Below are 17,989 nucleotides of genomic sequence, written 5' to 3'. Positions count from 1 at the left end.
AGAACGAGAGCCAAAGCCAGAGCGAGAGCCAAAGCCAGAACGAGAGCCAAAGCCAGAACGAGAGCCAAAGCCAGAACGAGAGCCAAAGCCAGAACGAGAGCCAAAGCCAGCACGAGAGCCAAAGCCAGCACGAGAGCCAAAGCCAGCACGAGAGCCAAAGCCAGAAGGAGAGCCAAAGCCAGCACGAGAGCCAAAGCCAGAACGAGAGCCAGAGCGAGAGCCAAAGCCAGAACGAGAGCCAAAGCCAGAACGAGAGCCAAAGCCAAAACGAGAGCCAAAGCCAAAACGAGAGCCAAAGCCAAAACGAGAGCCAAAGCCAAAACGAGAGCCAAAGCCAAAACGAGAGCCAAAGCCAAAACGAGAGCCAAAGCCAAAACGATAGCCAAAGCCAAAACGAGGGTCAAAGCCAAAACGAGAGCCAAAGCCAAAACTAGAGCCAAAGCCAGAACGAGAGCCAAAGCCAGAACGAGAGCCAAAGCCAAAACGAGAGCCAAAGCCAAAACGAGAGCCAAAGCCAGAAAGAGAGCCAGAGCCAGAGCGACAGAGACAAAGATGGCGAGACGGGTCTTTTGCCTTCAGCTCTCAAATGTTCCATGCCGATGTCACACTCTGTCCAATCACCGAGCTCTACTCAATCATCCCATTGCGCCCCCACCAATCACGAAGGCCAGGGCGTGGCCTCCTCATTAAGTCATCAGGGGGCAGAGTCTAGTCATCGTTCGGGAATGTTCAGATGACGTCGTTGGCCGTGAGGCAGGATTTACGTGCCGATCTGCAAGTGTGCTGGGTGTTGATTAGCCCTGCCGGAGTTTTGAGCGAATGAGCATTTGTTACAGTTGTTGTTGGCGGGCTTTTTAATTGTAATAAAGACGGAGGGAATATTACAGGAGGCAAACACTTACAGGGGAATTTAACCTTACAGACCCTACTTAGATAGCACAACTCCACTCCTCCGTGTGGAGACACCTAAACACTTAACCGGACATTCGACTCTACTTATGTACATCGAGATGGGTTCTTCTTCACAACACTCAGAGCATGCTAATCTACACATTATGAACTTTAAGGTATTTCTTCATTCACCCCCACAAGTGTAACACTATTGTCTTTACTTAATTGGTTAATTGACTGCATTTACCATTCTCCAATGAATGAGGAGCAGGTACTCAGATCTAGAACATTACTTGGTGTGAAAGTCGTGAAAGGTTCTGGGGGAATTAGTCTGAATACAGGAAAGCTAGTTTTCTTGTGCTTGTTCTGGACAAAGGTACAACCATAAGGCCTGACCCTTAGCCAAAGCCTTTTATTGGGTACCTAAGGAGGCCTGGTAGAAATTATCATTGCAATCTGTTTACAAGTTGCCTTTTCAGATGGTTCGACTGATTGACGTTATAATCATTCAGCCAAAAATAAAGAACTATGTGAATGGCCGTCTTGAAAGAATTGGTAACAACAATTTAGATTCCATTTCCTCTTCCTGGCTGTAAGTTGCCACCAGCGGTTTTCTTCACGTCCAAGGAATTTTTTTTTCTTCTTCCCACAATCGGCTCTCCATCTGCAGCTCCACCGTAACCTTCTTCCCGATATTAGTATTGAAATAAACAAAGATCAGACCTCACCATGACGCTTTTGTTTATTCGGCATCAAAACATCACCAGCGATGAACAACGCCATGTACAGACCGTTGCAGTACCTAATGTGGTGAACAAAAATATATTTTACTGGTGACAAGCCGCAACACCGACAGCACACGCACCCACATGCACAAGACGAAATAGCATTCTCACAATGGTAAAACCTCCGCTTTGTAGTCGACCTCGGCTAAAAGAATAAAGCCAAATTAAATAAGGAGACTTCACCAAATGAGACGGTTACACAGGTATTTGGTAAATAATAATGCCTTTGATGAGACAAGATGCTGCACATCTCCACACGTTGTATTATGGACAGTAACAACACGTTATATCGACATACATCATGTAATTGACAGGTATCTAACACTACTGCGTTAACATACATTCTTAGAATAATTGACATACATTATAATATTAATAACCTAATCACAGACACAGCTAAAGGGGAATATTCTCCATCTCCTTCCTCCTCTGAATCGCAATCACCTCCACATGATGATTAAGCAGCTATAGGAATGCACTCGACGTGGCCATGACGAAACTTGTTACTCTTTCACCGGGAGCAGTAAATAACGAGCATCATGATGAGAAACTGGAGCTGGCATCAGGAAAACCTCAATAGAGTAGAAAACGAGGGAAGGTTAGAAAGCAAGGACATTGGAAAGAATTTGGGGAGAAATATTGAGGAACGTTTTAAAGAGCACAAGGAAATTGGAGAAAATGGTTTCAGAAGTGTGATTTGGAACTGGTGCAAGTGGGTAGAACAATCAAATCAGAACAATGGGTAGAACAATCATTGGATAGAACAATCAATGGGTAGAACCATTCATTGGGTAGAACACTCGAATCGTAGAACAATCGAAGTGAACAATCGAAGTGAACAATCGAAGTGAACAATCGAAGTGAACAATCGAAGTGAACAATCGAAGTGAACAATCGAAGTGAACAATCGAAGTGAACAATCGAAGTGAACAATCGAAGTGAACAATCGAAGTGAACAATCGAAGTGAACAATCGAAGTGAACAATCGAAGTGAACAATCAAAGTGAACAATCGAAGTGAACAATCGAAGTGAACAATCGAAGTGAACAGTGAACAATCGAAGTGAACAATCGAAGTGAACAATCGAAGTGAACAATCGAAGTGAACAATCGAAGTGAACAATCGAAGTGAACAATCGAAGTGAACAATCGTAGAACAATCGAAGTGATCGAATCATTGGGTAGAACAATCGTTGGAAAGAATTTGGTGAGAAATAATGAGGAACGTTTTAAAGAGCACAAGGAAATTGGAGAAAATTGTTTCAGAAGTGGGATTTGGAACTGGTGCAAGTGGGTAGAACAATCAAATCAATGAGCAAGTACCGATTCAAGAATAAATCGAAAATGAAAACAAGAGATTAAGCAAGTGGAAGTTAGAACAGGCAGATCGCATCATTCTTCAATAAAAAACTTGACATTCAGTCTGCCCTGGTTTTTATCACGAGCACTAAACTTTATGTTGGCTGCTGAAATAGTGCACTCCACCTTGAGTTCTTGACCACGGGTCAAATTTAGGAATTGCACAGCAACGAGGGGAGTCAGGCGTTTGGGCGACTTCCCAGGGTACCAGGGGAAATACTGAAGTGGGATGCCTGCTTGGGACTGGGACTGCACAACGGGAGCTCGTGTCGTGATTGGTGCGTCGGACGTGCTACGAGTGGGAATAGGTGGCACAAAGAGTGGAAGAGGCTCCGCAGAGAATCCGTAGTACGAGACCTGGCCGATGAGGTGTTCATCCTGTTTATGCTAAGAAAACAAGAAAAACGAGGGAATTGGTAAACTCAGAGAGTAGAAGGCAGGTAAATAAATAAATACAATGATGTCGTCACTACTCAGATATTGATAATGAATGCTTTTATATATATATATATATATATATATATATATATATATATATATATATATATATATATATATATATATATATATAATTATATATATATATATATATATATAATTAGGTTACAGGACAATGCAAGGAATGTGAAAATATACCTTAGCGTAACACTTGACCGGCAGTAAATTTGGAGAGAAACTTTCTCCAGTGTCATTTGTTGGTGCCTACGGGGGAGAAAATAATTTCACAACAATAGCAACGACATTCAAACAAACCCACAAATACCAAAAGCAGTGACATTTTAAAATTGTAGTTGGATTTGAATCTAGGAAACTATTCTTCATCTTTACTAGAATTTTCATTCCCCTTTTCTATCTTTTGGGTGTCAGGATATCTTGGTTGGTGGTGCTGCCCCCATTCTTCGCAATCCCCGATTGTACCTCTCGTCTCCAGCATAGTCAGATCCAAATGAAACTGCAATCCTGGCGGGGGCTTCCTCGTTGTGAATGGAATCTTTCAAAAGTGATTAGCTTGTCCATTAATTTGAATTTTCAACTCAATATCAACAATCCCACACTGTAGGTGGTGAAAGATGGCTAATTGGGCCGATAGCCTTCAAAATCCAAAATTCCTCGAACGGCTCAAGCACATAGCATTCACCACTTGACTCTGGGATATTGGACTGTAAACACTGCGGCAGCCTTGGGTGTCGTTTCAATGGAAGGTTAAATTATTTGCACAAGTATTGGGGGTTGGGATAAATTGGGAAAAATTAAAATGGAGAAAAGCAAGAGAAGGGGAGGCGATAGGAAATAGCAGGATATGGGTAGAAGGAGAAAAGGACAGGAGGATCAAATGAATGAAGGAGGAGAAGGAGGACATTAGAATAATGGGAAAGAAACCAGAGGATGGATGACAGATCAGACGCTGACAAAACATCATTCAAATGGTGATACAAGTACCAAAGTTGCATGCGCATTCTCCAAAGGTCAATTTTTTTATTTTTTTTTAGGGAAAAAAGTTAGCCACCAAAAATTCCAATATGGCTGCCAATGAGGATCTTGAATTTTTCACCTCAATAATTGACTTGTTCAATTTCAATGATCTTGGCATCAATTTATGTTTTCAATTATGCCAAATTTGACATTGCGGCTTTCAAAGCTATGATTATTTATTTATTTTTTACCGTTTTTGGTGCCTTTGATGGAAATTCCACAACTTCCGATGTAACATTTGTAGTCATGCGAGTACAATTGCCATTGACATTAATCTGGATAATAATTAAAATTACAAATGGGGTTGGTTGGTTTCAATAATGTCCAAAGTAAAATTTCAATTCATTCAAAAAGCAATAAACTCAAGATAAATGTTTATTTTCAACATATACCATGCATACAACTATGGTATAACCAAAATGGCCATCTTGTAAAATAATATCATGGCTATCGTGTGTACCAAGACTGACTCAACAATTCCACCATCTCAAACCTGCTTGACATCCAATTATTGTACAAAATTCCTCTTTATATGTACAACTACATGCAACTGCCCCACACCCAGCATGAGCGTTCATCCAGTGTTAAAGGCCGATCATCTTTGCTCATCTTATCAATCAAAGTATGGTACTCAAAATTATGAGGCTAATTGAATAACATTTGGGACATAAAATTACTACTATTTGTTAATTATCCGACACTGAATTCAATGCCGTGTTGCACAGCAGTGATGTTTTGCACATCTGGATTTGGGGAGGTTCTCACATTCTTCCTGCAGATTTGCTCAAGCTCTGCCAGGTTGGATTGGGGGGGGGGGGGGTTGTCAATGAACATCAATCTTCAAGTCTTTCCACAGATTCTCAATGGAATTCAAGTCTGGGCTTTGTCTGGGCCATTCAATAACTTTCACATTCTTGTTCTGAAGCCATTCATTCCAGTGTTGCTTTGGCCATATTCTTCAGGTCATTGTCCTTTTGGAACATAAATGTTTGCCACATTGGAAAGGTCTTTTGCACTCTAAAGCAGGTTTTCCTCAAAGATTTGCCTGTATTTCACTCCATTCATTGTTTCCTCTATCCATACAAGTCTCCAAGTCCCTGCTGCTGAAAATTATCCCCATATCATGATGCTGCCACCACCATGCTTCATGGTAGGAATGATATTAGATGGGTGATGAGCTGTGCTCGGTGGGATTCCACCAGATGTAGCACTTTGCATTAATGCCCAAAAGTTAGATTTTCATCTCAGACCACAGAATATTTTGCCCCATGCTCTCTGAGTCATTCACGTACCATTTTGTAAACTCCAGGTGTGCCATCATGTGCCTTTTTCTCAGGAGTGGCTTTCATCTGGCCACTCTCCCATAAAGCCTAGATTTGTGCTGCAGAGACTATTTTCCTTCCGACAGGTTCTCCCATCCGGCAAGGAACTCTATAGTTCTGTCAGAATGGTCATTGGGTTATTGGTCACCTCCCTGACCAAGGTCCTTCTTGCCCGGTTGCTCAGTTTGTTCGGACGGCCAGCTCTAGGAAGAGTCTGGGTTGTTCCATATTCTTTGCATTTCCTAATGATGGAGCTCCCTGTGCTCTTGGGAACTTTCAACACTCTAGAAATTGTTTTATACCCTTCCCCAGATTTATGCCTCCTCACAATTCCATCTCAGAGTTCTACGGACAGTTCCTTGGACCTCATGGAAGTGTTTCTGCTTTGACATGCACTGAAAACTGTGGGACCTTGTATAGAAAGGTATGTTTCTTTCTAAATCATGTCCAATCAATTTAATTGGCCGTAGGTTGACTCTAATGAAGTTGTTGACATCTCAAGGATGATCAGAGGAAATTGGATGCACCCAAGCCCAATTTGAAGTGTCATAGCAAAGGGGTTGAATACTTTGTGACTCGACATTTTAGCTTTTCAATTTTTTTATGAATTTGTTTAAAAAAAATATCTACTTTGACATTATGGGGTATTATGTGTGGATCAGTGACAAAAAATTTTTATCCATTTTTAATTCAGGCTGTCACAACAAAATGTGAAAAAAAATTCAAGGGGTGTGAATACTTTCTGAAGGCCCTGTATACAATGCAAACATAATAAAAAACAAATATCAAACTAACCAGAAATAATGAAATAATTGGAGGTGCCTAAGTTGTAAAATAAATTTCTGCACAATTAAACAAACCAATCGACCCCAATATCACTTAAATTGGACAATTCTGTCAATTGTTATACAAAAAAGTCCAATTCAAGGCTATCATTGACGGCCATCTTGGAAAATGGATATTTTGGACAAAACATCTTGGATATTTTGGTGGCTACCGGTAACGTTTTTCTGTAAAAGTGAGCAAAAAGAACTTGCAAAATTTAGTATTTGTTGTATCACCATTTGAATGATTGTGGCCAAATAGATAGATAAATAAATAAACAACATCTGTTGGACTATTGGGAGAAAATGGGAACAAAAGGGAAAAGTGGTAAGGGGCATCGATTAAGAACACGTCATAAATATTATCCTTGCGTATGCATCAAATAGTCTTAAGTTTGAAACAGGCATTACAAACCATGTGACTAACACCTTCTGGGCAGTGGTCTTTGGTTTGCGCTCTTCGAAGACCTCGTCACTAGACTCAACAATTTGTTCTCAATACACATTCTGCCTTTGCTATGTGAATTTTAGGCTCAAGCTATATTTGATCGACTCACCTCAGGTACGAAGTCCATCGCCCTGTTCAACCTGATGATCAGACAGGGTTGTCCCACGTCATAGCCAAAATTGAGGTCACGAGTTCCAGAACAAGGACCCAACCATTCACGGTAAAAGTGACATGGAGTGGGGTATATTTTTCCTTGCGGAAGCCTTGGGGGATTGGGCATCACTGGTGGAGGATTTTAAGGGTTGTGTGGGCCAGTGGAGAGAGACAGATATATTTTATGCAAAGCACAATATAGTTAAACAAAACAAAATGGTGGGTTTAAACTTTATCCAACGAGTTTGATGAAAAGTTGAAGACTTGGATTGTTGCAATTAGTACATGCAATACAGGAACATAATCACCAATATCCACATATGAACGAGCAGACTATGTACACAGGTAAAGTGCCCTCAGAAAGTATTCACACCCCTTGACATTTTCACATTTTGTTGTATTACAGCCTGAATTTAAAATTTATTAAATTGAGATTTTTTTATCAATGATCTACCACAACACCCCATAATGTGAAAGTGGAATGTTTTTTTTTTGTTGTTTTTTTTTTTTAACAATTTTTTAAAAATATATTAATTAAAATGAAAAGCTGAAATGTCTTGAGTAGGCAATAAGTATTCAACCCTTTTGTGATGACACTCCAAATGGAGCTCAGGTGCATCCAGTGTCCCTTGATCATCGTTGAGATGTCTCCACAACTTGATTGGAGTCCACCTGTGGCCAATTCAATTGACTGAACATGATTTAGAAAGAAACACACCTTTCTATACAAGGTCCTATAGTTGACAGAGCATGTCAGAGCTGATACTCTACCAGGAAGTCCAAGGAACTGTACGTAGAACTCCAAAATAGAATGGTGATGTGGTATAAATCTGGGGAAGGGTATAAAACAATTTCCAGAGTGTTGAAAGTTCCCAATCGCACAGTGAGCTCCATCATTAGGAAATGGAAAGAAGATGGAACTACCCAGACTCTTTCTAGAGCAGGACGTCCGACCAAACTGAGCAACCGGGAAAGATGGACCTTGGTCAGAGGTGTCCAATAATCGAATGACCGACCACCTTGACAGAACTACACAGTTTCTTGTCAGAGGAGAGAACCTGCCGGAAGGACAACAGTCTATGCAGCACTTCACACATCTAGGCTTTATGGGAGAGTGGCCAGATGGAAGCCACTCCTGAGAAAAAGGCACATGACAGCACACCTAGAGTTTGCAAAAAGGCACGTGGAAGACTGAGAACATGAGGCAAAATATTCCGTGGTCTGATGATGAAAATTTAATCCTTTGGCCTGAATGCAAAGGCTACGTCTGGCGGAAACTGAGCACAGCTCACCACAAATCTAACACAATCCCTGCCATGAAGGATGGTGGTGGCAGCATCATGCTATGGGGATGCTATTCAGGGGCAGTGACTGGGAGACTCGTAAGGATAGAGGTAACAATGAATGGAGCCAAATATAAGCAAATCCTTGAGAAAAACCTGCTTTAGAGTGCAAAAGGCCTTTCCAATGTGGCAAAGATTTACATTCCAACAGGACAATGACCCCAATTATACAGCCAAAGCAACACTGGATGAATGGCTTCAGAACAAGAATGTGAAAGTCCTTGAGTGGCCCAGCCAAAACCCAGACTTGAATCCCATTTAGAATCTGTGGAAATACTTGAAGATCGTTGTTCACCGCGCTCCCCTTCCAACTTGACAGAGCTTGAGCAAATCTGCAAGGAAGAATGGGAGAAACTTCCCAAATCCAGATGTTCAAAGCTGATACAGACATACCTCGGAAGACTCAAAGCTGTAATTACTGCCAAAGACGCTTCTATGAAGTATTGACTCAGGGGGCTGAATACTTTTGTAAATTCGATATTTCTGTATTTAATTTTCAATTCATTTGTAAAAATTTCGAAAAACGTATTTTCACAGAATATTTTTTCAATTGAATCCATTTTTAATTCAGACTGCAACAACAAAATGTGAAGAAATCAAGGAGTGTGAATACTTTCTGAAGGCAATGACATATGAACAAGCAGATACATTATGTATCCAGGAATACAAGCCCAATATCCACATATGAACAAACAGACAATGTGTACCAGTTGGACATGTAGAGGCACGTTTTGTTTCAGTGAAATTCTCATTTTGGATGTTTGTAGAAATTGTTGCTATCAGTCAGATTTCTACCTTGAGGATTACCATCCAATCCAGTAATGACCTGAATTTTGTAAAGTAAACCCTCGGATTGGTCAGGGAAAAGCACGGGGAATACCACTGGGGTGGATTGAAACAGTTCAAACAACGACTTGTACCCCAGGTAGCTTCCCTGATGGAAGTATCGAATGAGTTGAGGGGTGTTGGTCAGACATTAACCAGAACAACATCACCTTGTGAGGATGCATTTGATGGAAAGTGCTTTCTGAAAGTGAAATACAATTTAGGTATATATATATATATATATATATATATAATATATATATATATATAATAATATATATATATATATATATATAGTTGTGGTTTTGTGTTTTTATAATAAAGGTTAATTTCCCCTCATAGTTAGTTACACTACAACATATAGCCTCATTTAAGCTCAGTTATTTCTTAGTAAATGTAAGCGTAGACCTTTCCTGTGTTAGTTTTGCGTTGAGTAGAATAATGAGAATTAGGTCCCTTTACGATGCCTCGATGCTTTTGGTTTTGGCGCGAAAGGCAGGCCTGAACAAGTCGACCAAGGCCGAAGGAAGGCGGAGGAGGAGCCAACGGTAAGCGCGAGCCGCCAATCAGGGCTCGAGGGGAGTGACTTACCACTGCGGCAAAAGGCGGGTTTGGAACGTTCGAGTCGGGCTAGGGCGGGGCGATATAACCCTGTGCCCAGAGCCCCCCCACCCCCCCCCCCCCCCCCGCGTCAGAATACGTGAGTTCTCAGTCGAGTCAGAGAACGAGATGAGTTGCGCAGCCCATGAGAAGAGTTACGAATCGGAGTTGTGAGAAGACATGCGTGAGATTGCGTTGTGTCGAGTCATATCGGAGGAACTGAATAACTTCGTGTATATGAACTTTGCCCTGCTCCCCGCGCAGTATTAATCGCGCTGTAAAGACCCGTGCCGGGCCACGGACGCGCGTATTTCCTTCTACCTGCCTTTGACGATTATACGCGCCGCGAGGATTTTCCCGCCTGCCTGCCTTCGCCGGGATACGTGCTGTGACCGCCAGAGGGCCACGCCGGGTGAGCTGTTCCTGGAGCGACCGAAGCAGGCGCGTTCGGCGCGCGAACATTCTTCCTCCATCTCCCTGTGTGTGTAAGTGGGGCCATTGTCTGGGGAATAAGTATGACTGCTTAAGTTCTGCCCCGTGTCTCTTCTTCTACCGAATCATTGTACATTGTGTAAATAATAATAAATCGTGATATTCCTTTGATTCGACCGTCTTGCGCTTTCCATCATTGGCTTAGCATGGTACGAATTAGATCGCTCTGATCGGGTTCTATAAGAAAGGTAACAGCACGAGTCACGTGGTACGCCATCCGCTCGGGCGTACTCAATCACGCGTGGTTCGTGCGAGACTCGATCCCCGCTTCCGCTGCGGCGTGGGTACTCAAGGTACGTGTGAAATTGTCCCGAGACCCTTTTCCACGTCTGCCCGGAAGTGGCGACTCAGTCTCGCGGTTTCGAAGACCCAGAGAGAAAAAGGGGCTTAATCTCCCCTTTGTAAGGGAACGGGCTTCGCAAAACCGCAACAATATATATATGTATATGTCTATATACATATACAGTATATCAATTTTAATCTCTAATTTCTCAGAGATCTCATTTGTTATTAACGAAGCGGATAACTTGTGATTATGGTGTGAGGTGCTTTGAACCGGTTTGAAAACCAATCGCAGCCAACTCCTGGATGGAGAGGATGCCCGACCTGAGCCAAGGTGGGACGCTCGAACACAAGGGCAAAGTGCAAAAAATGTAACCCACCACGTTTCGTGTTTACTATAAGACTGTATACAAAATATAGGTTCATGACAAACACTGCTGGTGTTTACCATGTCGACAATGCTCGCACATTTACAATTACTATTTAAAAGTTCTAACTTTTACAAATCAAGACTCGACTCTTCAAATATCCCAAAAGAAAGCAATCTTGTGGAATCAAGTCGGGGTAAAGAGTGGGCCCCGGTAGTTCCGCATCAGTATCGGTTTGGAAACCTTTGAGAAAAATAAATGTTCAAAACGTTTCATGAAGGTCAAGGACACAGTATGGAGAGTTGTCCCATGCTTCCTGCACCATGGTGTGTCCGTAATCCAAGGACCTTGTCGACCACAAATTGGTACAATGGCGTTTTGAAACATGGCAACATACCAGGCCAATTCAATAAATACCTGTTGCCATGCGCAAAGACAACAAACGTTTCCACAAGATACGCTCGATACACGATGCCATTTATCGGCTCATCCAATCAGGATGCGAGGATGATGCGTCGCGTGATCACGTGAGTGGGTCCATTGCATTTCTGCCTTTGGCTGCCCTCATGTTGGAACCACAGACTAAACGAGCGAGTGCAATATTTACTTTGGTGGTCATTGCAGCTTGGGCCTCATCTCCATCTTGGTCACTGACAATGTTACATTTGCAGCAGTCATTTGGACAAAGAAGTAGCAACAGAACAGGGAAAATTCAGGATGTTAAGTTGGTGAAAGGGAAGAAGAAGAAGAAGAAGAAGAGGAAGAAGAGTCCGTTTTCCTCACCTCCACAGTCAACATATTTTTCCATGGGTTTCTCAAAGGTGTCGTACTGTTTCAGATAATCTTCCATGCTCTTTGTAAATACTTCCCACGTGGCCAGCTTTTCGGGGTTAAAGGTCAGATCAGACTTTCCAAACCGTGGGCGAGCAGACAGTCCTGCAGGTAAATATGCATATGCAGGAAGTGGGAATAATTAGACAGTCAATCGTCTTAGATTCCGACATGTTGAGGCTTTCCTCGTCTACATACATTGAAGCATTTTCACCATTTTGTCAAAGTTATGGACGGATCCGGATGAAACGTGGTGGACAGGTTGGGTGCGTGACGGACTAATCGATACAGATATTGATATTGATCTGAATACGATAATTATTTAATTCTAAGTGATTCTTCACGGTTGAGAGATGGGGCCAAAATTTTATTTCAAAAACGTTGGACGGATTATGACAAAACTAGGTAGAGGAGTTTGGTTAGGTAACAAGGACGAGCAGATTCCATTTTGGTTCAGGTCTGAATCCAGGTGTGGGCTATCAGTGGATACAAAACGGACTATTCCACCTGTCGGAGGTACCGGTATGTGTAGTATTTTATATGGAGTGCTCACCAACAATCCATCATGACCTTCTCCTTTACATTTACATGGCTCACGTGACCATAGAACAGCTGTTCCACCTTTTGGAACTCGTATTGCAGGTGGCTGGTCCTCAATTGGTGCCCAGGTCAACATTTAAGCAATTACTCCATGTTGACAGTTAACCAAAGATAAGATATAGATGGCAGCAGCTGTGGTTATATTACGGTGGTGGTTGAGAGCATTTGTGGTGAGATTCATAAACACAGTTCAAGCTGCAGAACGTGTTCATTTGCATATTCCAAGCCCAGTTTGATCTCCGTTAACCTCGTGTGTTTTTATAACGACGCCATTTTATTTTGAATTTTGGCAAAAAGGTTAAAATCAGGTGAGGGTGCTGCAGGATTGTACCTGCTTTCTGGAATCATTTATTTAGATACAACTTACAATCGCCGCTACCTATATGCCACCTGGATTGAAACGCGCACTCGATGACTTGCATACGTCTCTTCCTCGGAAATAAATATACATCCGTCATCCCAATCGAGGACACGAAACATCCCATCTCCTCTTGGGGCCGCGAGGAGACGTTTTACGTATTGTTACGCACTGACCAGTCACGTGACTGGGCAGCTATCTCCACACAACGTGTAATCACCATCTCCAGAAATGCTCGACAGATTTGGACGGAATTAACCAGACCAGCCAGGAACTGCTACGGGGTAACGGTGGAAGTGATGGTGAATTGGAGGAAAGGTAACATTGTTGAAAAACATGGAAGTTGATAATTAAATATAACGCATCTGAAGAAGCAGTAAAGGAATGCAAGCAACATTGTAGAAGGGATAGTGAAAGCATGCCTGGTGGTAGAACCCTGTCCGTCCACTTTGGTAGGGCCATGTCCACGGTCAGAAGAAACACCTTCATAGTCGCCATGAAGAACCCACCGAGGAAGATGTAGAACAGGACATAGAATCCAAGGATCTTAACTGGAGGGAGGAGGGAGAGGAGAGAGGAGAGACATCGGCCGTTACAGCAATGACTGAGTGAGGTTGTGCACACTCTCGATTAGAGGATCAGTGCCAAACAAGCAAAGACAGAACATACACCAGCTGCTGCCTGTACGACCCATGCACGTCTGCAACTCCGAATCCCACAGGAACTTCTTCCATCCTCCTCCGCCTTCCTCTTGTCGAGCCATCTCTGCTCCAAGGTTTTGGTTACCTTCTCAAATTAGTCTCCTTACACCAAAAAGCCTCAGCGGTTGATATGATTCAACCTCTTCTGGCTTTTCAAATCCGCCGGCTTGATTTACTTGGCCTGTGGTGCGGATGAAATCATGAAATTTATTAACTCATCTGCAAATGTACGGTACAGGTAAACATCCAGACTCAAGGTGAGCAGATAAAAAAAAAAAAAATCCATAAAATAATATATATTTAAATAAACATGTCAAAACAAACATTTGTCGCGGATCATTGGACAAATCATTGTTTTTTTTTTTGGCAGACATTTTAATTACAGACAAACACCCGAAGGACAAAAATAAATAAAGAAGACGTCATGAGCACGATACTTGCAAAATCTACTCCCCCACCCCCCAAATGTTTTCCATTGACAGCAAATTGTCCATTTCATGAAGATTAAAATTTACGATGTTGATCAAAGCTCGGGTAAACAGGATGGAAAAGTGACGATTTTTCAGATGAAAATTTATGATTTTTAAAATTTGACCTTTGACCTTTTTACCTCAAAAATAATTCATTTCCCAATTTAATGCCTCGATATGCAAATGCTTTTCAATTTTCAAGTCAATCGGTTGAGAGTCGACGGCTTTCTAGATGAAAATTGATTTTTAAAATTTGACCTCGAGTTGACCTTTGACCTCAAAAATACTTCATTTCCCAATGTAGTCGCTCAATATACAATCGATATTCAATTTAAGTCAATCGGATTTAAAATGGCGATTTTAGAAATTTGACCTCCAGATAACCTTTGACCTCAAAAACAATAGGCTTCTCAATTGGGACGACCTATACAACTTGAAGTTTCGTGATGATCGGTTTAGAATTGTGACCTGTAGGCCGGTGACAGACAAACAGATAACCACAAACGCAACCGACCAATATACTTGAAAAACCTTCGATTTCACAAGTAATAAGCTCGTTCTGCTCTTCCTGCCAATCGTAACCTTTCAATTCGAGATCTTAAAGTTGTTGTTTTTTTTAATGGATCCAAGCCTCATGAAAGAGCTTCACATCAATCACCTGTACGAAGTACGTTGGGCACAGACATCAACGTACCTTAGCACAAGTTACACGGACATTGGTAGACAATGACGATGTGGTAGACGGGATTTGAACTTGCGCTCCATGAATCATGAGCACTCCGACATCCCAGGTTCACATGGGAATACAAATCGGCCAACAACTCTTATCCAGTCCTATTTTAAAATCCATTTGCCATCACGACGAACGAGCCTTGGCATCCAATGCAATCTCAGTACAAAATAAATAAATCACTCGCTCTGTTCACTTTCTTCTTCTGCTTTTCCCTTTATGATTGAAGTCAAGTGGTACCAATCTTCTGCCCCATCTTGACCACGATACTCTTCTCCCTGTCGCCAGCCAACTCTCTCCACCCTCCAACCACCTTGATATCCCACCTCAGACAATGCTTCCATCTCAACCTCTTTTCCTCACTCCTTCAACCTATCCACACTAAGTGTCCAGCCCAATTCAATCTTCCCATCAAGCTCATCTGCACACCAATCTCCTCCCTATATCCACCTCTCCCACAATCCGACTGACCAAATTCTCGCATATCTTCAACCCCTGTTGCCGTCTGTCTGTACCATAGTCTCCAGACCAAAGGTAGGCTGGCATTACACAAGACACTTTCTCTTTCCTTGATATTTTTCTGTCTGCCATCAATCCATCCACCCTCATCCCACCTGAATCCTCCTCTAATAACATGAGGGGGACCGAGAGCGATTCGCTGCCTCAAACCGATGTTCACATTGAACTCCTCCGACACCCCATGACCAAGCAAAACTCTTCCCTTCGTTCCCTTGTACATCCCTTCCACCAGCCCAACTTCTGCTTCCGGTACTCCCATCCATCTCTGTCACCATCACCATCTCTCCAGGAACAGTTGTAGGCCTTCTCCAGGTCCACAAATCCCAATGCCATTATACTTTGCACCTCCAAACCTCTTCTCCACCAGCTGTCTCAGCATCACCATCCGTCATTCCCCGACCCTTTCTAAACCCCCGCTGTTCTTCTCCGACCTCCTCCACACTCTTGTCTTCCTGCCCAGAATCCTCTCGAGCACCTTCGTAATGCTCCTGTACTTCTCCCGGATCTTGAGCATTGGCCTTCCTCTTCCAAATCAGCACAATTAGCACAATTAGCCCAGTCCTCCATTCCTCCCTCATGCATTCAGCATCCTCTTCATTCAAATGACTCCGACCTCTCATGCTGCAATCATCATCTTTACACACCTCATCAATGCCTGGCACTCTTCCCTTCATCCTCTTCAATGCTGTCCACACATCCTCCTCTGATCTCCACCAACCACACGACTCAGAAGCTCCAGCTCCCCATTTGCTTCTTCCTTCCAGGTTCAACAGCTCTCCGAAGTATCCTTCCCATTCCTTCAATATTCCCCCTCTGTCATGGCCTCCAGTCACCATTCCTTGATCACCACCACCGACCCCTTTCATATCCTCATCCTCATCACAAGCCAATTTATAGGTGCTGTTCTCCAAACTTGTACACTTCCACTTCCATATCATTCCTCACCTTATCCACAGCTCTCATTTTGTCCAGACGGATGCACCAACCCTCCTTTGCTTCTTCCTCCATCCATCATACCTGGTTTCTATTCTGACCCTCCACTCTCCACCTGACATCCTTCCACAAAACGTTTGCAATTCCCCGAAACGCTTCTCCATAATTCTTCCACTCCAGCAATCCTTCGGCTTCTTCGCCAAGTTCCTCATACCTGGCCCTCACCTCATCCTTTCCTTGTCCACCCACATAGTCATATTCCAACCCCTCAGTTTTGCCCCCTTTTATGCATACGTACAACACAAACATAGGTTGGTGGTTGGTGGTGAAATGCTCTCCCACCACCACCACAGTCCTTGTATCTCCACAACAAATCAAAAGTCTTTATTTTATTTTTAAACCTTCCTCCCAGTGATTTGAAACCATCTTTATTCCAAACATGTAACGTGTCCCAAGAAAACTTCCTTGTGCAGCCATTTTGAATTTCCATCCAGATTTACACAATACTCTCAAATCCATGATTGGCCTTACAAGGATCTACACCTGACACCTTCCACCTTTACAAACCAGGCCACAATCCGGTTCAGGGACTTGCGCTCACATCCGCATTTATGAATAAACACCTGTGACCGACTCCATTATTCATATCAATACATTTTCCTACCTCCTCTTCCTCTTTCCTTCCATGAGATTCCCAACACTTCCTGGTTTTTGGGGTTTTTTTTACTCCAAATCAATCTAAGGACACGTGACACTGAAATCCACACCGCTTGTTTCCTTCCTTTGTTGATCTATTCCATCTGCAACATTATTTATTTATATTCAGATTAAAGGATTTTTTGTGTTTTTTTTTTTTAATTCACCATCATATATAATAAATAAATAAGCGACAACAAAACAAAAATTTAAACACTTATTTATTTTAACCGATGCAAGACAAGTGCAGTCGGGGCCCTCAAGGTCATTTGAAAGGTCAAATGTTGAAGTTTCTCCCTCGGTGGTTTAATTCTTGTTACATTTCGATTTGACGTTCATATCCTGGGATTATAAACCGATGTACCTGACAATTTAATAACGACAAACGATCAATCAAATGTGGATCAAACAAAACGACTGGAAGAGAAACGCCATCAACACCCGCCATGTTTATTTTATCACAAGCATTTCATTTTTAACCGTTGGGTGCATTTTACAAAACACAATTTGTGCAAAAACTTGTGGTGGTGATTCTACTACATTAGATAGGTCATGGGAGTGGTGTGTGTGTGTGTGTGGTGTGTGTGGTGTGTGTGTGTGTGGTGTGTGTGTGTGTGTGTGGTGTGTGTGTGTGTGTGTGGTGTGTGTGTGTGGTGTGTGGGTGGTGTGGTGTGGTGTGTGGTGTGGTGTGTGGTGTGTGGTGTGTGTCTATATACAAGTTGCTGTTGCCTTGTGTGTGCACATGCAGACTTCTAATTTAAAAAAAAAAGAAAAAAAAAAAAAGAAGAAGCTTGCCCGATCTCCACCACATTTTGCAAACATGTTGGTAGTACCTCGGGTCATGTCATGGGCACAAAAGCCCCCCCCCCCCACCCCTGGTAGAGGGAGAGGGGAAGTGGGTTGAGACAACTCGCAGCTTTAATCTGGACACGTGCAAGTGGTTTACTTTGACCCCTGCTGCAGACAGGGGGATGATTCGCCACAGCA

The 17,989-nt window shown here is 42.5% G+C and overlaps 1 protein-coding gene across 6 annotated transcripts in view; it reads right to left on the bottom strand.

Annotated features, from left to right (window-relative positions):
- Window positions 1-1,615: 1,615 nt before the first annotated feature.
- Window positions 1,616-17,989, bottom strand: part of LOC137421403 (sodium/potassium-transporting ATPase subunit beta-1) — a 36,094-nt gene continuing 19,720 nt past the window's right edge. For all 6 annotated transcript variants that reach the window (XM_068107429.2, XM_078771425.1, XM_078771427.1 and 3 more), the window contains 6 exons: window positions 13,623-13,835; window positions 13,376-13,504; window positions 11,948-12,100; window positions 7,211-7,383; window positions 3,671-3,736; window positions 1,616-3,421 (listed from right to left, as the gene is read on the bottom strand). In XM_068107429.2, coding sequence (XP_067963530.1) covers window positions 3,068-3,421; window positions 3,671-3,736; window positions 7,211-7,383; window positions 11,948-12,100; window positions 13,376-13,504; window positions 13,623-13,716 — 969 coding nt within the window. In that variant the 5' untranslated portion in view covers window positions 13,717-13,835 and the 3' untranslated portion in view covers window positions 1,616-3,067. The remainder of the gene's footprint in view (window positions 3,422-3,670; window positions 3,737-7,210; window positions 7,384-11,947; window positions 12,101-13,375; window positions 13,505-13,622; window positions 13,836-17,989) is intronic.

This window comes from Myxine glutinosa, chromosome 2 (genome assembly GCF_964187855.1).
Source record: "Myxine glutinosa chromosome 2, kmMyxGlut1.1, whole genome shotgun sequence".
Classification (NCBI taxonomy): domain Eukaryota; kingdom Metazoa; phylum Chordata; class Myxini; order Myxiniformes; family Myxinidae; genus Myxine; species Myxine glutinosa.
Note: the sequence above shows the minus strand (reverse complement) of the source record. Positions and strands in the feature narration are given on the sequence as shown.